This window comes from Hyperoodon ampullatus (genome assembly GCF_949752795.1).
Source record: "Hyperoodon ampullatus genome assembly, chromosome: 8".
Taxonomy (NCBI): Eukaryota; Metazoa; Chordata; class Mammalia; order Artiodactyla; family Ziphiidae; genus Hyperoodon; species Hyperoodon ampullatus.
The window spans coordinates 48,485,294-48,507,157 of record NC_136921.1 but is presented as its reverse complement, the minus strand read 5'-3'; the positions used below and the strand labels follow the sequence as shown (position 1 = coordinate 48,507,157).

The window sequence follows — 21,864 nt, the reverse complement described above, 5'->3', positions numbered from 1 at the left end:
TTATATAGTTAGATTCCCTTTTACACTCAGGTTCACCTTCCTTGTCAACCTCACTTCCTGAAGCATAGCAAATACATAAATTGGTGGTGTTTTAATAGGAGGACTTAGATTTTGAACTTCACACAGTAACTTACCTTCATGTTATTAACCTAATTTTTTTCAAAGTAATTCTCAAAGTTCTTCTACATCATTTCTCAGATATTAGAGTGTTGAAATGGAATCTTTAGGGTTACTTTTTAGTCAATCTTGTAGTCAGAATATTAATTACTCGTTACAAAGTTATTCACAAAAAAGCACTAAGTAATGTACAAATGTAGCAGTATTTAATGTGGAGAATTAGGCTCTCCACTTGAGTAATAGAAGTGATTCTTGATTTTGGATAGGGTCACGGGAAGTTTACCATAGAAAGCAAGAAAGTTCTAGTGGCTTATAAATTTTCTCATCTTTCAACAGTGCAGTTAAAGTTCTTTTTTGAGATTATAAGTGACATAAACCCCTTTAAAATTCAGAAATATCATCACTTGATTGGCAGACAAGTGAATGATTTTGAATTTTTCAGTACACCTTAGTGAGGAAATGAAAGGGAAGAGTTTATTAAAGAATAAGCAAATTTCCTACTTCTTAGTAATGCCAGTTTTGACTTTCTGACCTGAACCTTTACTACTAAACCAGAGCGAAGCACTTCACTATCATGTGGTACTAAATTACTAGCAAAAATTGAACCTGAAGTTTCTTTTCTCAATCACTCCACAGGTATTTAGTGATTACCAAGTAATAGAGATGACAGAACAGAAACTACTTTTACCATATTCCCACTGAACAGCCCTAGCCTCTCAAGGGGACCCTAAAACAGCAGCAGTATAGGAGTGATTTAATGACAGAGCTGAGAATCTGGTTTACACACTGTACAGAAATAGTCCCCTCTTCTCACCTCTAATTCTCCAAATCCAGTTCTTAACATTATCTACTCCATAGCCTTTCCTAGATCCATGCAGGCTTGGTCATTGCATGAGGCTAGTGACCTCATGCCTTGGATAGTGAATTCGTTTTAAATTATTGCAGCCTTTTTGTCGTGATAGGTAACATATTCACAGAATCCGGCATTAGATCATGAACATCTTTTGGAGGGCATTATTACGTCTACCACAGTCCATGGTCTGGCCCTCAAAGATTCACATCAATCCCACACACAAAATACATTCAACCCATTCCTAAAGTCCCCCAAAGTCAAACCACTGCAACATCAACTCAGAGTCCAAAACGACTTCTTAATCTCAGCAGCTTGAATGTCCCAAATCTCATCATCTAAATTATGGGCAAGGCTTGGGTATGATCCCTCCAGGGGTCCAATTTGTCTCTATATGTGAACATGTGAAACTAAAGAAACAAGTTTTCTGCTCCCAACATATCACAGTAAGACAAGCACATGATAACAATTATAGACATTCTGGTTTTAAAAAAGGGAAGAAATAGAAGGAAAATGAAAGAAGTCACTGGTCCCAAGCAATTCCAGAATCCAGCTGAGCAATCTATATTTGATTTCAAAGTCTATGAATTTCTGTGGTTTCAAACTCTGTGGTTCTCAAACTCTGTGGCTCATGGCTTCACCTTATGAGTCATCATTTCTCCCCCCATGAAATGTAGCAAATGTTTACAGCTGTTTACAGCTTATCTTCCTACTGATAAGACTGTGTGGGTTCAGTATGCTTTTTCATTTTGTACACTATCCCTTTAGACTGAGCTGGCAGTGTTTCTGCTGATACAAAATTCGCAGGAACCTTACAGATCGCCTGTGTATGTCAAGGATATTTCACTCCATTAGACTAGAGGCTACTCCACAGAGCTTTCCTAAATAATCTCATCTCTATTTTTGTCTTCTGTTGGGTTGTGTGAGGAGAATCTATGAGTCACACACTTAATCTCTTCAAAGAAAAATTTCTGAGATTTTAGCAAATGTTTGTACAGTCTCTGTGTTCTTTATAGAGCAAACTCTCTTTAAAGTAAATCTCTAAATCTCTTAATTTTAGCATCTTCTGCAATCTGGATATGTTGAAAATTTCCCAAATCATAAAGTCCTGGCTTCCTGGGTTCTCTTTTTTAAGATTCATATCTATTTAATGAATTTAGATAGTTAAGGTCAAGACACACAAGAGTGGGGTCAGAGGGCTTGGCACATCGGCCCTCAACAGTCTTGTCCCTAAAATAATCCAAGCTTTTGAAAATCTAGATCTGGTCTTGGAGTAAACTTTGGCTTGAGCCTTTTAATCTGGATTGAGCTGGCTCCATCACTTCCCACTACACATTGGGCCGTCCTAGCTGGAGTGCCTAATGAACTCTTTTCTACAGAGCCACCATATTTGGAGCAAACTTGTTGGGGGTGAAGGTGGAAGGTACCTGAAATGCCATGGATAAAATTGCACAGCAGGTAATCCATGCATGCTGACCCCAGAGAGTCTTAATGATTTACATGCCTGTACCTGAGAAGGACCTCTAAACCCAGAGTTTAGTGACTATTTGAACCATATGACCCACTTTGGTTAATAATCCCAAACTGTCCCTATCTGTATGGATAACCCTACCTGGATAAATGATTCTTAGTCAAAGAAATACAAATTTGAACTTGTTCAACCCTCTTTAACAGTTAGTCCTTTGGTTTTCAAACTCAAATTAAATGGCTTACTATCAAATGAAGGCAGCAGTGTTGGAGGAAGAGTCATAATTTAAGGAAACGGTCAATTACTAAACCTTGCAAATCATATTTCCAAAAAGGTAAACGTTCTTACCCCTTACATAAATATATATCTAATATATTTAATATGTTATTAAATCTAACTCACTCTGTTCCTCTAGGAACAATGGTTCAGTATTTGCTAATTGAGTGTTTGCAGTGACTATATAAAATATAACAAGAAAAATAAGAATTGATTACATATAAAATAAAATTTTATATACATTGTAAAAATACACAAATGAAGGGACAATACTACATAACATTAACAAAAGAAGTAATGGCTGACATTTTCTGAACAGTTCCTATAGCAAGAAGCTCTAAGTATTTATATCTTATTTTGTTATCTCCTTTAGGCTCTGTTATTTCTCCCACTATACAGCTGAGAAAACTGAGGCCAAGAATCTTCTGTAAATCACGTAGCTGTGAGGGGTGGATTCCAGAGCCATCTGACTCTGGGGTCTTTTCCATTAACTAACAGTTCTGCCTCTTAAAATCGATTTGTTGATTTAATCAACCAAGTAATCAGACAGCCACTGTTGGGCGTTGTGGCAGGAGCTGGAGATACAGCTGTGAACGTGATGGCCCTGACCCTTGTGGAGCCTACACTGGTGAGGATACAAGCAAGAAACTATCCATTTTAAGTAACAGAGTCCTAAGGGGAAATACAAGGGTCATGAAAGTTCATAGCAAGGGCTCCTAATCAAAGCCAAGGGTGTCAGGGAAAGTACCCTAGAGGAAGTAATACCTAAGCTAACCTTGAGGCTCTGTGGGAGCCTGTCAGTTAGAGATGAGGGAGTAGTTCCAGGAGAGGAAATCAGTATGTGCAACCTGAATAAGTCTAGTTCAAGGGAATAAAAGAAATCCTTCCTTTCCCTTCCCTTCCCTCCCCCCACCAACCCCCGTCTCTGTGTTTATGTAGGAAATATTAAAAGATGAGCCTGCATAGTCAGAGGATATATTGTAAAGGGCTTTGTAAATCTGTTGGAGATTTTGGATGTTATGCTAAGAGCAATGAGGAGGTACCAGTAGATCTTAAGCAGGGAAGAATTATTATATATGTATGGTATTACAACCTGCTTTCCGATGGCTCTTGCAGTATATTTATAAAAATGAAGACATTCTAACATTAATGATTACATTATATTAAGCAAGAACAGTATCATGGATTAGGAACCTGAAAATAACTTCCTAGATCAACCGGCATCTTCCATTCCTTTGTAAAACACACTGGCTGACATGTAAAGTACATGAAATTAGCACGATACCCTTTCCTGAACATCTGCTTTGTTTTGCCCCCACCAGTTGGTCTGTGTCTGTGCCGAAAGTCAGTTATGTTTGTTTACACAGTTGTTTTTGGCAGTTCTTTGTGTTATAAGGTATGGAAGAAATATAAATTTAAATGAAGTATATTTTTCTATGAAAACTAAGTTTAATACTAAGTGGGTGAGAAAATGGTAAAATTGGGGAAAAATTGAAAATAGAAGCATTTGGCATTCGAATTGTTTGTCAAGAGTTTTTAAGAACTCCTTCCACTTAATCGAAAACTGCAAATAATAGGGATGCATTGTAATTGTGGTTTACTACTTCAAACCCTAGGATGTGGTTAGATTTAAAAAAAATTATTGGCCCTATGTCAAAAGATTGGTAAATGAATATATATTTGCCTATTTTAAGATAAAATAAGCAGCATAAAATATATTTAAAATATATTGATTTTTTTTGTCTTGACCTACTTTTTTGATTCACCAAATACTAGCCCTGATTGCATCCAATAATATGGCTTTTGTATATTGCACAGAAATTAAGCATAAACTATATGAGTAACGGAGCATTTAAAAACCATCTAAAACCCATCTTGATTAGCAAAGCTTATTTCTTTAAACAGTCTGTAGTTTTGAAGGATTTCACATCTACCCTCCACTGAGGGCTGTGAAATCAGCAACTTTGCCTCTGGAAGGTCAGCTTCTAATATATTAAAGATGACTTGGCCACCATAAGGCAGGATGACAGAAATCCTGGCAGCATTCCTTTCCTTCTGATCTGCCAGTCAGGATTCTGGAGCCATTTCCATTTTCTCCTTTCTTCTCTCCAGGAGCAGAGGTAAATTGGAGGAAAATGCAACAAAAACAGCTTGATGAAACTAATGAAGACTCTCTGCATTCAGCCTCCCCCCAATAATTCCTGCTCACACAGGCGAGGCAAAGCCATGATGGAATAGTGGTGTTTAGTGTGAGGGACCTCACTTTGGCATCTCTCTTCAAAAAATTATGTAACCCACATTATGTAGTTTATTTTCATCTAAAAATCACTAAAAAACAACGCAAGCTCATGGCGAAAGTTTCAAACAGTGCTGAAAGGTAAAGTCACTTCTCATTAGTGTAGCCTTGGGCAAGACAGTTGCCTCTCTGATCTTCAGTGTTTCCATTTGCTAAACAGAATAATGAGAGCTAATTTGTAGGACTGCTTTGAGGATACGAGATAATGTATGTAAAATGCCTATTATTATTATTAGTTATGGTTATATAGGCACTAGTTTCACATCCTTGACCAAAGAATAACTTTCCACTAGTGAGAAATTTGTTCTTTTCCAGCATGTTGGAAACATTGGGACGAACACACAAAAGAGTGGTGAGTGTGGAAAGGGACTGTCCAATCAGCCAAATCCATCTGAATCAACTATGATGGTAAAGGATGTGATGTCACAGATCACATTTACATTATATTATGAGATGTCCCACAGACATTCCAAATACAAAGAGACTACAACGGAACAAGCCATGGCTTATCACCTACTCTGTAGTCAGTAGTACCAGCTAATCTTGATAATGTCATGAGCAGCCACCCAAGATCTCAATCTAGCAATTTGAGTGTCATACTAGACATACCCATCTTTCTCCTTCTCTCTTCCTCACCCAAGCAATCAACCATTTTTGCTGATTCTAGCCCTACCTACCGAACCTCCCACTCCTTTCTTCTCCTTTCTGGTCTCACAAGCCTTTGGTATCTCCTCACTGGCTTTTGCAAACACCACTACACTGGCCTCCTCTCCGCCAATCTATCCCTCTTCCTCTTCCATACCGATAGCAAAGTGATTCTTTGAAAACGCAGACTGGTAGCAAGTCCCTTCCCTGATTAATTTCTTTCACTATTTCATAATCACTTGCAATGTAAATTTCAGTTTCCTTATATAGCATCCAAGGTTATTACAGGAGTTAATGTATATAAAGTGCTTGAACAGTGCCTGGACACAGTAAGTACTATAGAAGTGTCTGCCATTATTTATTTTTTTAAAATTTATTTATTTTTGGCTGCGTTGGGTCTTCGTTGCTGTGCACGGGCTTTCTCTAGTTGCAGAGAGTGGGGGCTTCTCTTGTTGCGGAGCACCGGCTCCAGGTGCGCAGGCTTTAGTAGTTGTGGCCTGCTGGCTCAGTAGTTGTGGCACACGGGCTTATTTGCTCTGCGGCATATGGGATCTTCCCGGACCAGGGCCCGAACCCGTGTCCCCTGCATTGGCAGGGAGATTCTTAACCACTGCAGCACCAGGAAAGTCCCTGCTATTATTTTTTTAATGACCTGATCTCCACTCTCCTTTTCAATCTAAAACACTGTCACTCTGTCACAATCATTGCTAACAATTTTCCAAGCACACTGTGCTGTTACACACCTCTAGGCGCGTGTGCACGGGCATACACACACACATACACACACAGCTACACTTTTTAGATGACCTGGTTACACCCACCTATGTGTGGAACTCTTAGTCTTCTTTAAACCCCACCTTTCCTAGTGTTTCATAGCCCCCTTCCATATACCACATGGTTAACTTCTTCCAATTCAGTGCAATCTCTGCATGCTGTAATGTTTCTCCAGTGGCAGGCACCACCCTGGATTATAATTTGTTTATATGTTCCTCTGTCCTAACAGGTAATGAGCTCCTAGAACGCAGGGATTGTATGTTGCTTATTCCAAGCACCTGACTAAATACTGGCAGGTGGTAAGCATTTAGAAAAATATTTTTTGAGCAAATGAAAAGTATAGACTATAATTAGACAAAACGTAATTAAGAATATCTTACGATATAGAAAGAAATTCCAATTTGGGCAGAAAGAGGAATTTAATCAAAATCTGGAGAGCCGCAGTTTAATTTCTAGCTAACCAGTGATGGCCGTGATGCCCCAAAGCCCACATGGTTAAGAGATCCTGGCTTTTTGATCCGCCGATGCTGCGTTAAGTGCTGTGGGAGCGTAATCAATACACCACCTTCTCTTCTACTTTGCGGACAGGTGGAGGGAATTTTATTCCACTTTCTGCAAAATTTCCCGGTGTCTAGGTAGGGGCTAGAGGATCTGAAGGTCTACCAGCCCCCAGAAAGGCTCTCCTTTTCCGTTTACCCTAGGAAGCCACCACCAGCACTGCGCCCCAGCACCCCGCCGAGCGCGCGCGTCCGGAGCAGCTGAGCCCGGGGTGGTAGCGTAGACGCGGCGCCGGGCGCGGAGCTCGCCCCACCCCGCCCCGCGCGTCACGTGCGCGAGGATGCTAACTTCCCCCTCCTCCTCCCCCGGCGTCTCCTCCGCCGCCCCAGCCTCCTCCTCCTGGTGAGGGTGTGCGAGGCAGACCGAGCGAGGGGGACCGAGCGGGCGGGCGCTGCCAGAGCCCGCAGCCCTGGCGCCCGCCGCCGCCGCCGCCCGGACCTCCGCCGCAATATGCCGCCGCGGCCCTCTGGCTCTCGGCCATGGCGAGGCTCAGCCGGCGCGTCCCTTGCACCCTGCTCCTCGGCCTGGCCGCGGTGCTGCTGAAGGCGAGGCTGGTCCCTGCGGCCGCCAGAGCTGAGCTCAGCCGCTCCGACCTCAGCCTCATCCAGCAGCAGCAGCAGGAGCAGCAGCAGCAACGGCAGCAGCAACGGCAGCGGGAAGAAGCTGAGGAGGAGAGGCCAGAGGTGCCCGGGGCATCCTCTACCGTCACTGCTCCCGGTAGGTCCCGGCAGCCCGGCCCTGCCTTTCCTGCTCTGGTCTTCCTGGCCTCCTCGCCGCTTCCCTAGCCAGATGGTTTCCCATCGCCTGTCTCTACCCCCCCCTACCCCCCAAATGCCTGCCTGCGTGACCAGGATTCGGGCTCTGCTTTGGTTTTGGGAATCTGCCCTTTCGGTGGTGAGCTTTCTGGGAAGCGCAGAGCACTGCAGTGAGGTGGGGAGGGGTCGGGAGGGATGGGAGTGACTGCCTGGATTGATCTTTTTCTTCTCCCTCCCTTCCTGAATTTTCCCCTCCACCCTGGGAATGATTGCACGCACACACACGCACACACTCTTCTCAAATCCTTTTAGCCTTCTGTTCTTTATCCTTTTCTCTCCTAGAGACTGAAACATCTTGCAGTAGACACCCACACACCCCCTTTCACCATCTCGCTCCGTCTATATATTTAAATTTAGCTCTGGAGAAAAGAAATCTTGATTTATTTGATTATTTATTTCTGTCTCTTCTTATCCCGGGAATGGTTGAAGGCGGTTTGCAAGAATGTCTTCAGTATAATAAGATGAAACAAACCAAAAAACGAAATAGGAGTTTGTGGCTGAAGGAAAGGGAAAAGGAGAGGGGGCTGGATGAGGTGAAGGCTGTAGCGGATGTTAGCACAGCAAAGCCTGCCCCCAGAAAGGGGAATCTCTTTACTTGTTAGTAGAAGGTAATGAGGCAGATTCTCCACACTATTCAGCTGAGGGTGAGGAAAGCCCTTTCGGTATACGTGGCTGTAACAGTCCCTCGGTTCCTGCCTGGTTCCCCTCCATTAAAGCTACACCGGTAAGCAAAAAGCTGGATTATCCATTTTAATAGCTTCTCCCTACCCACCAACCCCAGTCCCCTTCCCTACTGTAGAAGCTGCCTGCTCTTTGGAAAGAAAAAAAAGCCATCAGTTTTTTTTTTTTTTTTGGCAAGTGGGCTTAGGTTTCTGCAAAACCAAAGCGAATTATAACATTTGTTTTCGCTTTAGAATCCTGCCTAGAAACGTTATACGAGATGCCGAAAATGAGATTTTAAAGAGTAGGATTCGGAATCTTATTTTGTACTGCTTGCTCCTCATCAAAGAGCCATACATACTCAGGTACACCAGCTGCGATTCCTGACACAGCCAGAATGATTTAATTTATCAGAGTGCTCTGAGCACAGGATGAAATCACCAAAGTGTGCAGGAAAGCATGTGCTTCTGACACCCTCTCAAACCATTTAATAACACGTGAGCGTGGCTGAAAGTCCTGAAAGAGGTGCTGTGTGTGGTGGTTTTCCTACCTGGCTTTTTATAACTGAAAGTGCTAACCACAGGGTACGGGCGAGGCAGCGATTAGATATACTGTTGGGTAAACTGAAGGAGATGAGAGATAGGAGAGTGATGGAGAGCCTGTCTTCGTTATGAGAGGGGTTTCATAAATGATGAAACGGAAGTCAGAGTGGTGATGGATTTTATGATTTGCAGTATATTTTTATTTCGATTTACCGTCTTTCAGGAATATTAGTGAAATGGGTTTTGACTACTACCATATAGATAGGTTGTGATGAAGGTTACGAATAACGGAAATAATATGAGAAACTTCTGTATCCAGCGTACGGGTGAAAATATTTGTTTTCTGATATGTGTGATGTAATATTTTTGAAAAGGGTTATTTTTGGGGAAGCTAGCAGTTTTTGTCTTACTTACCTATTAGATTAATGAAGATAAAGGAACCACTAGCCAACAGATCAAACTAGAGCCTGAAAAGTAACATAAGATGACTCTTGCATTTCCCTCAAAAACTCTAACCCTCCAAGCCAGTGGCAAACAAGGGAGCAATTCAATTGACCGCTGTTGTAGTTACAGGAGTATTTGGGTTGTATAATGAAACATAACCTATAAACAAATGAACTTAAAATGTTCCTCTGAGCACATTGTGATCTCTAGGTTGAACTGGTCTACCTGCTTCAACCTTTGTTCCTCTACTGTCTATTCTCCTCACACAGTTAGTGATTTTTTATTTTTTTATTTTTTTGTGGTACGCGGGCCTCTCACTGTTGTGGTCTCTCCCATTGCGGAGCACAGGCTCCGGACGCGCAGGCTCAGCGGCCATGGCTCACGGGCCCAGCGCTCCACGGGATGTGGGATATGGGATCTTCCCGGACCAGGGCACGAACCCGTGTCCCCTGCATCGGCAGGCAGACTCTCAACCACTGCGTCACGAGGGAAGCCCGTGAGGGTTTTTTTTGTTTTTTTTTTTTTGGTGGTGTTGTTTTTTTGCGGTACGTGGGCCTCTCACTTTTTTTTTTTTTTTTTGCGGTACGTGGGCCTCTCACTGCTGTGGCCTCTCCCGTTGTGGAGCACAGGCTCCGGACGCGCAGGCTCAGCGGCCATGGCTCACGGGCCCAGCCGCTCCGCAGCATGTGGGATCTTCCCGGACCGGGGCACGAACCTGCGTCCCCTGCATCGGCAGGCGGACTCTCAACCACTGCGCCACCAGGGAAGCCCTAGTGATCTTTTTAAAAACATTAAATAGGATCATTTCTGCTCACAGCCCTCCAATGGCTTCCCATCTCCCTCACACTAGATGCCCAGACCCTGAAAATGGCCCACAAAGGCTGAGATCCTCTGCGGCCCTCTCACTCCCATCTCCCTCAGCTCTGAGAGTAACTCAGCGCTGGGGCCACACTGGCTCTTTGTTTCTTCAGTTTGCAAGTGGGCTCTGGTATGGGGCCTTTGCACTTGTCATTTTCTCTGCCTGGAATTCTGGACCTTCGGTTCTTCAGGTTTGCTCCAATCACGCTAACAGAAGCCTTTCCTGACAGCTCTGTTAAATAGCCATCTGCATGCCCTTTCCTACTGATTCTCCTCCATGGCACTTACTAGCCTCAGCCCTTCTTGTAAGCCTGTCTCCCCTTACTAGAATGTAAACTCTCTGAGGGCATGAACTTTGCTTTGGTCATTATTACATTGAATTATTACATATATTTCTAGCACCTAGAAGAGCACTTGCTATTCATAGGCACACATTTTTTTGAATGAATGAATGAACAAAAATGCTGGCACCAAGGATCTCCTTTACTTTATGAGTATTTGTTATTTCACATCTTGTGAAATTCTTCATTGGAATTTAGCAGAGCCATATAAGCATAAAGAAATCTTCGGTAGAAATATTTGTAAGTGGAGGTTATAAAGTATATATATTTTGGACTTTTAATTTTAGCTAATTTCAGTGTTTATGTTCACTACAGAGAACTGCTAGATACAATACTTAAGTCCACTTTTTAGGTTCTGTCAAGAAGATTCTTTACCCAGGTGCACTTATAATCCTCTTATGGGTATTAACATACCTTTAAATAGCTCTAGGAGGGTATTAACATACCTTTAAATAGCTCTGAAGGAGCTTTAATTCATTCTTTGCCTCTGTATGGTGCTTCTGATTCTTTGGACATGTTTTGTGAAAAGCTATAGGACTTTTCTCAGGCAATATTTAGAAAACTAATAAGACTTGTTTAGTGACTGTTACATGATTGAGCCTCCTAAGTCCATAGTAGAGAAACTGACTGCGGACTCTGCTGACTCTGGATTTTATTATTTTGAAAATTTATGTCTCTTCATATTGCTGAGAAATGAGAAAGTAAGGTTCAAAGAAGTTGAATATGAGATTTTAAAAATCCAGGATATAAAAAAAGTAAATTTTCATTTTCACATTAACTTCTAAAACACCATCCTTAGAGAGTACCGAGAATAAAGACTAAGGCTGAGATCTGTTTTCTCCGGTGTCTGCAGCAGCTCTGATGTCTCCATCTGCACCAGTATTTGTTAGAAATAAATATTCGAGGGACGAGGGAAGAATTAATTTGGGGGTTGGTGGTAGCTGAGACAACCATATCATATTCAGTCTGATGGCCCATTAGATGGGAGTCATGCTGGGGATGGGGGCAATGGGAGCTGGAGAAGATAACGAGCTCCATTTCAGATTCTCCATGCGAAGCACAGACACTGGGGATCTCCGTGGATTTTTATAAAAGTCTTCTGCATACAGAGAAAGCCTCTTGAGGGATATATTTTCACAGTATAAACATTTTTGATTGTACGTTTCACTGATCTATATTTTTAAACCTTTTACCTTGGAAAATGTCAAATATATAGAAAGTAAACAGGATAGTATTAAAAAAAAGTCCATACCCATTACCCAGTTTTAACAATGATCAAATTCTGCTGTGACTGTTTCACTCACACCTCCATCCATTTCCATTATGTGGGATTTTTGGGGGGAGCAGGGAGGTAAAAGGTACATACATTAAAATGTACTAAAATGTACATACCTAAACTGTACTCTTTTTTTTTTTTTTTAACAATAAACTATAGTTTATTGGGTGGGGAAAGTGGTGTTTGATTTACAGTGTTGCCACATTATATATATATTTTTTAAATATTAAAAAATATATATATATTTTTAATGTTAAAATTTTATTATCACTCTAGGTTTGCCTTAGAAAAATATTCAAAAGTCATTTTCAATGACTTTTTATGATTATATACATTTTGTAAGTATTGGTTTAAAAATATCAAAACTCATAAAATGAAAGAAAAGCTGTAAAAGCTACTTAATGGATGTCCATACTTCAGATTCTGGTATTAATATAAACTGTATTCTCTTGACAAATGGATATACCTGTGTAACCATTACCCATATCAAGATATAGAACATTTATATCACCTTAGAAAGTTCCCTCATGCCCCCAGGCAATCTTTGCCCCGACCCATTGACAACTGTTCTGATTGTTTTCATCACTGATTAATTTTGTGTTTTCTAGACCTTCATAAAATAGAACCATATAGCATGTACTTTTTTGTGTCTAGCTTCTTCAGCTCAGTCTAATTTCCATAGGTTTCATCCATGTTGTTGCATGGATGTTCAGTAGTTTGTTCCTTTTTACTGCTGAGCAGCTGAGCAGTATTCCATTGTATCAATTACTGCAGTTTGGTTTATCACTTCTGATGGATATTTGGGTTATTTCCAGTTTTAGCTATTGTAAATGAAGCTGCTACATTCTTGTACTTTTTTATTTTATTTTATTTTTTTTTTGCGGTACGCGGGCCTCTCACTGTTGTGGCCTCTCCCGTTGCGGAGCACAGGCTCTGGACGCGCAGGCTCAACGGCCATGGCTCACGGGCCCAGCCGCTCCGCGGCATGTGGGATCTTCCTGGACGGGGGCACGAACCCGTGTCCCCTACATCGGCAGGCGGACTCTCAACCACTGCGCCACCAGGGAAGCCCTCTTGTACTTTTAAAGTTAAAGATTTTTTTCATATTCTATGTAGCTGGGACCTACTTAACAAAATTTAAAAATACTGAAATTCAGTATAGAATATTACTGTATACTTTTTATTAAATTCAAATAACTTGATTTAAACTTTTATTTAAGCTAACCTGATTGAAAACCTCCTATCCATGAAAGCATTTGTTTACTTTTTTTCCGTTCAAGGAATTTGAAAATCAATAGAAGTGGGACTAGACATTGGCTGTTTTATCTAAAGTACTCATGCTTTGAAGGCCATATTCCCAGATGGGGTAATTATGATTTCTTTCCAGGATTTTAATAACCAAAGGGAGCTATTTCTTGGTGTTGATTACAGGTTGAAAAACAAATGCCGTTGTGTTGAATTTCAGTCCAGTTTGTTTTAGTGGTGTTTTTTCAGTGTTCTTAATGTGCCTGAACAGAAACAACCAAATATTTTTCTGAAACAAAACTCTTCCCCCTAAGTATATAAATATTGAACTTAATTTTCTTTCAACGGTTCTGTCTGACTAGGTACTAGCTGCAGTATTGTTGTCATTCATTGACTTAGCTTAGTGTGATGTGTCTTAATTTCCTTTCCTCCAAGTTGCCTTAGCTAGGAAATGGACATAATATTTTCCATCTGCTATTGATAAAAAGTATGCTTTGGAATAGTTACCTGGAAAATTCTAAAACTATGAAAGCTATGCATTGTAGTGAAATACATCATAGGCGTAAGAAAACAGCTTCTGTTTGCTTTGAAGATTCTGTTTGGAGAGGTCTCTTTAATTACCCTTTTGTGTAAGCACAACCCATATGTCCAAGACATATCAGATTCTGTGCCTCTTAAATTTTTTTTTTTTATGACTGTCTATGTTATGAGGACTAGGCAGTATTCTTGACTACTTGTTGATAATGTCTTGGAGTATAATTAGGCCACTTCACTTGGGCCTGAAATGAGGAATGATTTCTGGGTGCCCTTTCATGTCGGGTAGAGGGTGTCAAGGAAATGGCAATTGCTTTCCACGTTAATAACATGTCAAATCTGTGACCTAGTGAGCCTAGACTGTAAAATGTCTCAGCAGTGTCTTGGGCTTCTCTGAAGCCTTGAGTTGGTAATGCCTGTTAATTTCTCCATGTTAAGTTTCTGTGTCTTGCACAAAAACCAAGATTTAAAATTAATTTTATTTATATGTGACAGAGATTTCAATTGTTATTTAATGTTTTTTTTTTCTCAAGTAGGTTTCTATATCATGACATGAGGGTCTAATTTAAAATTAAACATTTGCCAGTATTATCAGTTATTGTACTTAGTTTTGTTCCTATTCACTAGAGAAACAGCACTTAGAAACTATATAGTTTTAGTTCACTTGTTAGCTCTGCTAAAATTTGGAACACATATAGAGCTAAGCCATTAGCAGTTCATATCTGTGGACCTAAATACTAGTTGGGCTTTCAGTGACCACTTGATCAGTTGGAAGCTCGTAGAAATGTCCAGCCTCACCTGGGGCTCATGCTGTAAGACCTTTGGCTTACCTCAGGGGTAAGTGCTCCAGGGCTGTTGTAGAATTCCATATTCATTGTTCTTTCTAAAATAAAATAAGACCAGTGTCCATGGTTTTATTCACACCTACCTGTTCCGCCACTTTTTTGTAATAGGAATGTGACACAAACAGAAACAGGATGGGTAGATGGATTATTTGTTTTTTCTAATGGGTTAGCTATAACCAGGAGTTGAATAGAAGCTGCAAATGTCCTGGATTTTGACCCATTCCACCCTTGCCTGTTTCCCACCCCTGCCCCCGACTGCCAGTGTTTTTGAAAATGATAGAAATTGAGCTGTCAAAATATGGCTCTATATAGTTAAATGGATTATGTTTCTTCAAAACTTTAAACATGCTGCTAATGTTTTCATATTTGTATGAGTAGGATTTGTTTATAAATGTCTGGGTGACTGAGACAGGATTACCAAAAGAATATCCATTTACTGTAAAAATGAAGTAGAGGGAGGCCACACTTTTTGCGTAAGGGGAAAAATGTCACCAAGGATTATGGGTATAGTAGGATTTATTTAACTATTTTACTAAGTAAAATGAACCATGCATGGATCAATAAGTGTGTCATGAAACACAGATTATGATTCAGTTTGTGTACCTGAAGTTAAAAAAAAAAAAATCTGTCTGGTCACTTTTAAATTAATTGGTGTATTCCAAATATTTGCATTTAAAAACAAATAACTTCTCCTCATAAAATAAGTACTTTCCAAAACATATTTTACAATATTTTTGTGCTGTTAGATTCTGGACTTTTAGCAGAAAAGCTATGATTTAATAATTCCCCAAATTCCAGTGTTTCTTTAAAGTAATCAGAATTTGTCTCATTCATAATCATATGCAAGAAAAGTATCTCTGTACTAATGTATGAAACAACTAATCTGATCTCCTAATGCTATTTATAATGAAATGATGTCTAATATCAATTAAAATATGCAGTAATTTAAAAAAACCAAAAGTTTTCACTTCATAGATTAAAATAAGACTTGGAATCATAAGCTCTTGGAATTGGGATAAGGTAGAAATGACCTTCTCCTAAGTGCTTTGCTCTGGCAGTGTTTTAAAAGTATATAACATAAGTTGGAACACATCCACATCATTTTTTTTTTAATCTGGTAATTTGTAAATTTTTTAAGACAGTTATTTTATTTTTTATTGAAGTATCATTGCTTTACAATGTTATATTAATTTCAGGTGTACAACATAATGATTCACAATTCTTAAAGGTTATTATACTCCATTTATAATAATTATTAAGTATTGGCTATCTTCTCTGTGCTGTACAATATATCCTTGAGCTTATTTATCTCATATATAGTAGTTTTTACCTCTTAATCCCCTACCCCTGTCTTCCCCCCACCCCTGTAAACACTAGTTTGTTCTCTATATCTGGAGTACTATTTGTTTTATTTTTATTTAAAAATTTTTATTGAACTATAGTTGCTTTACGATGTTGTGTTTCTCATGTACAGCAAAGTGATTCATTTATACATACATATATATTGAATATATATATATTTTGTTTTTCAGATTTTTTTCCATTATAGTTTCTTAACAAGATATTGAATATAGTTCCAGTGCTATGCAGTAGGTCCTTGTTGTTTATGTGCTACTCCTAAATTTCTATGTATGTTATTCCCAAATTTCTAATTTATCCCTCCCCCCGCCTTTCCCCTTTCGTAACCATGTTTGTTTTCTATGTCTGTGAGTCTATTTCTGTTCTGTAAATAAGTTCATTGTATCATTTTTTTAGATTCCACATATAAGTGATATACGATATTTGTCTTTCTGACTTACTTCACTTAGTATGATAAACTCCAGGTGCCACATTCACATCTTAAAATAAGTTGTGGCACCACCTGGCAGTTACAAATTCTGATAAAACTGTTACTTAAGGATAATTTGATGATTTTCTTCATAGCAAATATAACTAAGATAAGTGAGCTTTTTAATAGTTTTTCCCTACCCATGGATTCAATTTTGTGAATCAGAATAGTCAAAAGAATGTGTCTTTTTAAATTGCTTCTGTGCCATAGTATTTCAAATAGGAAAGAAGTCTTGTGAATCCGTAAAGCTTGGTGAATATAGGGTGTCAAGATGTAGAAGGTGAAGACTTCGGAGGCTCATAAGAAAAGAAGAGAGAGGTAATATAATTCACTGTGACAAGTTTGAGGGGAGGTCAAGTAAGTTCATAGGGAGAGAAAGTACTCACAAATGGTGAATCTTCTTCTCCCCTGTTTGTGTAAGGGACTCACTGTCCCTTATACCCTATATGGCAGAGGTTCTAGGGAACCAGTGGAAGGGTGTAGAGGGTTTATGAGCACCCTGAAATTAATTATACAGTCTCAGTTATCTAGTGTTGAGATCATCTGTAAGATTTTCAAAGGAATCCTTGACCCCCCGAAAGGTTAAGAAAACCTGCCATGGTTGATTAGGCCTTTGTAAGTGGACTCAATAAGAAAAGAACAAAGGTAACGTTCAGACTCAAATAACATTTTTGTGTTTTCCTAACATGTGAGGTTTCTGTTGTTGTGTACATGTGATGGGTAAAATTAGTAAGCGTGACAGCAGCATAACCAGTCCTGCCAGAAGGCCTAACCCTTGAAGAAACTGACTGTGTGGGATGCACGTACTTTGGTCGATTCTTTCAACCTTTGGCTTTTCCTTCAGCCTTTGGCTTTTCCATTCTGTTTGTAGAATGTCTACCAAAATGCAATACTTATCTTTTGATAAACCACATGACTCTGAATTGTTTTATATCCAGGTTTCATTATATAATAACCTAGTGGGATATCTTATACCTGAAAAAACCCTCTGTTCAGAATTTTTTGGCAGTCAACCCAGAAACTCTCTGCATCTTGGCTCCTGGCTCTTGCCCTGAAGGATAGGGTCACTAAGATTAAGTTAATAATCTTAATAAGGGCTCTGATTACTTTGTGAGTCATCCAGTCCCTCAGGCCTGATTATAAACTTCAATGCATTTTAGCAGATGAGGGCTTGCCCTTGTTGTTATTAGCCTTCAGAGAAGGCATTTATAAAAACTTAAGCCATTTCCCACCTGCTGAAACAAGTATTAATCTTTGGTTTTTTAACAGTTTTGGGGTCAAAATAGTAATTTCAGGCCACTGTGATTCACGTCTGTGATCGAACTTGCTCTTTTCAACACCAGCGCTCTTCTCGGCTTTCAGAATTAATATCATCTCTAAACTCATTGAAACTCATGTTTTCCTTATTTACTTTTTTTGATTCACACCTCTCCTGGTTTCACTAATAACTGACTACATTGGAAAAGCTAGATGCTAGGAAGAGTGAATAGCAGAGCGATTCCTTGTTTTGAGGAATGGCTTTATATTGCAAAATGTTTCCTTCATTTGAAAGTCCAAATGGAAAAATTTGTATTTCAACACATTCTGATGTTCCAAAGATAAATAATAGCATGTGTTGAGACTTGGAAAGCTAGAGCTTCAGAGAATGGTATGGGGGCACAGACAGGGAGGTAAAAAAAGACACAAGCTCCCCCTGACAAATCCGTCTTACTGTGGCCTTTGTGTCTCCTGTATGTAAGGACTGGCTCACAGACTGGAACTGTATGCAGGGACTGTATATGGGGCCCTTCATGGATCCAGCAGCTTAGAGATAGATCTGACAAAGGAAGATGAAAATATGGTGACCCAATTTACTCCCCTTTCTTCCCTATCAATATCCTTTGTCAGTAATACAGTCTAAAGTCTGTAACTCTTAAATAATTTGCATGCAATAATTACATTATATTGTAAAATTATACTTAAGTATTATAGGCATAAAATATTTGATACTGTAATAGGTAGGTAATTAAAATATCTTTATATTCTAAAAGTAGAAAAAAAATTTTTCCATTTAATTTTACATTCTCTCTTCTCATTCTCCTCTCTCACAAGGTGATCTCATCCACTCCAGTTGCTTTAAATACCACCTATATGCTAAGACTTCCCAGAGTGCACTCCTGAATATATCCACCGATTATTTTGACATCTTTATGTGGATAGATCACAGGTATTTCAGTTTAAGCATGTCTAAGTCTGGACTCATCATTTCTCACCAGACTATCCAGGATAAAAAAAAAATCCCCTTCTTATTTTTTTTAAACTAGGGTCACCATGCTGTACATTACCTTCCAGAACTTACAGCTGGCAGTTTTCAGCTTTCTACCACCTTCACCATTCACCCTTCCTTATTGTTACTAAAAACCCCACTGTTATTAAAGTGCCCCTCTGGCCAATGAGGAGAGTGGAGGGTGCTGTCCTTGCCGCTTCCTCTACCTCCTCTCCTAGTCCATCACCAAACCCACCAAGTCTGTCTCCTAAATATTCCTCATCTGTTAACTTCTCTTCATCTTCACTGCCTCTGCTCTAGCCCAGGTCACTCTTAACACTCTAGTTCAGGTTAGCATATTAACCTCCTCGTTCCATTCTTGGTGCTCTAAAAATCCACACTCCAGGTATGGGAATCCTCCCCCAACACCCTACACATAGTGTTTATTTTTAAGAACAAATTTTATCAGGCTTCCCATGACATTGAGAACCAGTGACCTATAAGGGCCTGCATGCTTTCCCACCCCAGTCTCAGCTCCAGTTCTCTGTGCCTTGAGTGTGACAGGTTTTGTACCTCAGGGCCTTTGTATAGGTTGTTCCTCTGTATCTCTGCTTGCAGTACTTCCCTGATCCAACACACACACACACACACACACATACACACACACACACACACACATGCACACTCACTCTCTCTCTCTGGCCTGGCTAAATTCATTTAAACTTCAGGTATTAGCTTAAGTGCCACTTTGTTTAAACAGATTTTCTTTAGCTTTCCAGTCTGAGCTAGGTTCCTCTGTTAATGTGCTCTTGTAAGCACCTCCTGATTACTCATGGTCTGTAGTTGATCTGTAGCTAGGCATCTATTCCATAATTCCATATTTGTCTTCACCTCTAGATTGGGAGCAAGATGAAGCCAGGTGCGATAACTGTTTTGGTTGGGACTGTACTCCTGTATAAATAGTTGTTGAGTGAATAAATGAATGACTGCATATAGATAGATATTTGTGCAGTTGATTATCTTCTTTCATCCCCAAGCTTGAGCAGGCTTCTCTAGAGAGTATATATATGAAAAGAATATTATATAGGGAAACGACTGTAAGACATGCAGAATGAAGTGGCCAAAGTATGCAGGTTTTATATCAAGAGCAATTCCATGATTTGAAAAAAAATATACTGAAAGAGGAACTGGTATTTATTTGGATTTAACACATTATATGTTGGTTTATATATGGGGCTACAGATAACATAAAGATTCCTACAGTAAATGATTTCATTCATTAAAAAAAAATTTTTTTTAAACAAATCTCACTAATTGCAGAGAACACTTGGTGGGGACATAGAGAGACCACAAATAAGAGTGTGATAAGTGCTTTATTCGAGGAGTATATAGGAGACTGTGAGAACACAGGTTTGAGGGGAAATAATTTGGCCTGTTTCCTGGAAGAATGCACATTTAAAGTGTGTCCCAAAGTGATATAGAAAAGCAAAAGGAAATCATTTATTATTTTTGATTTAGATCTATTTTTTCCATTTCTTTTGCGATTAACAGTATAATAATTCTGTTCCTTTTATCTTTAGTATCCTCTAGAATTCTTTTTTCTTTAATTTCTCTTTATTTCATACTTTTACTGCTCATCATTCCATGCTGTTAGAAAAAAATAACATAGTTCTTCCACCGTTTCCTCATTTCTTTTTTTTTTTTTTTTTTTTTTTTTGTGGTATGCGGGCCTCTCACTGTTGTGGCCTCTCCCGTTGCGGAGCACAGGCTCCGGATGCGCAGGCTCAGCAGCCATGGCTCACGGGCCCAGCCGCTCCGCGGCATATGGGATCCTCCCAGACCGGGGCACGAACCCGTATCCCCTGCATCGGCAGGCGGACTCTCAACCACTGCGCCACCAGGGAGGCCCCTCATTTCTTGAAGACACCAGATGTGCCCACTCCTTTCTAAACAAAGGAATTGAATTCAGGATTCAAACATAAGCCCCATTTCTATCAATTTAGGTCTGCTTTGAATTAGCAGTGACTGTGTCTTGCCTTTACATTGATATATAGCAGAAATACCTCTCCCCTGCCTTAACAGTGGGGTATCACCACCTTGACCGAATTGTGCTGTTTTCTTACATCTCAGTTCTCGACATGAGCACAGCACAGAAAGCTGTGTCTTGAGGTCCCTGTAACCTCTCTCTCCCATCTGGGCCAGCCTGTTGGCCACTTCCCCGCCCTATCATGGGAACAACTTGGCTTCTCTTCTTTCCTCCTCAGTGACCCCAAATTTCATTTCCACACCCCACCACAAGGCAGTGAGTGACTTAAGATTTATTTTGTTAATGATTGTGTTTGCACCATCCGAATTGAGACTTTAAAAAAATGTAATTGCACATAGCGGTTGCCTGGTTTTCTGCTAAATCAGAAAGTGTATGAAAAATAATAGGAATTTTATATATTCATGAACTTTTTCTCCATTAAGGTTAATCTAGAGGTGTACTCATAGCAAGAGGCCATTTAGCTGAAATTACCAATGCATGAGAAAAGTTCTCACATTTACTTGAAGCTTTATACATTGAGGTATTCTTATGGATACAGTCGAAGTTTTCTCTTACCAGTTTAAAGCACCCTATCATGCAGTTTTTGCATTTTTTAAAAATCCCTGAAATTCTGTAAATCTTCCAGGCTAGGGGAACTGAGACACTGAAACAGGTGGCTTAACAGGGGGAGCATATGGGCTGACTCTGGCTGTTTTCCCCCAGGCTCTAGCCCAGTGTGTCTGCCTCTCGTTCTTAGGGTGCTTGTGTGGTACGTTGTCTTTGGGTTTTCACAGACTATAGGAGGAGATTATACCACATAGTCAGCATATGAACTGTATTTACATGGAGGAGGCAATATATTAACGTATTTAATGAAAGACGTTTTCTTAACCCAACAAATCTGTTCCCTGCTTTAGACCTTATCTATTTCTATCCCTTCCCTAATCATTTGACCTGAGGAACCAGAGACCATCACTGATTCTGTCTTCTCTCTCTCCCACACTCACCTGTCACTCACTGGGTTCTTTTAAGTATTCATCACAGTCTTTAGTATCCATTCCTTCTGTTTCATTTTCACAGCCACTTTCTCAGTCCAGCCCATTGCTGCCCCACCCCCCATCTGTTTGGATTTATACAGTAATCTCTTAGGTCTCTCTATTTTTTACTACCTCTAATTCAAACCATACCCTTTCTACATGTATCATCCTGAAACACTACTTT

General features: G+C 39.9%; 1 protein-coding gene across 1 annotated transcript in view; it reads left to right on the top strand.

The window, feature by feature from the left end:
* Window positions 1-7,463: 7,463 nt before the first annotated feature.
* The window catches only part of FAM171B (family with sequence similarity 171 member B), a gene marked incomplete at both ends in the record, with an annotated part of 64,144 nt that continues 49,743 nt past the window's right edge, over window positions 7,464-21,864 (top strand). The window contains one exon of the mRNA XM_079709785.1: window positions 7,464-7,701. Within this exon, the coding sequence (XP_079565911.1) occupies window positions 7,464-7,701 (238 nt within the window). The remainder of the gene's footprint in view (window positions 7,702-21,864) is intronic.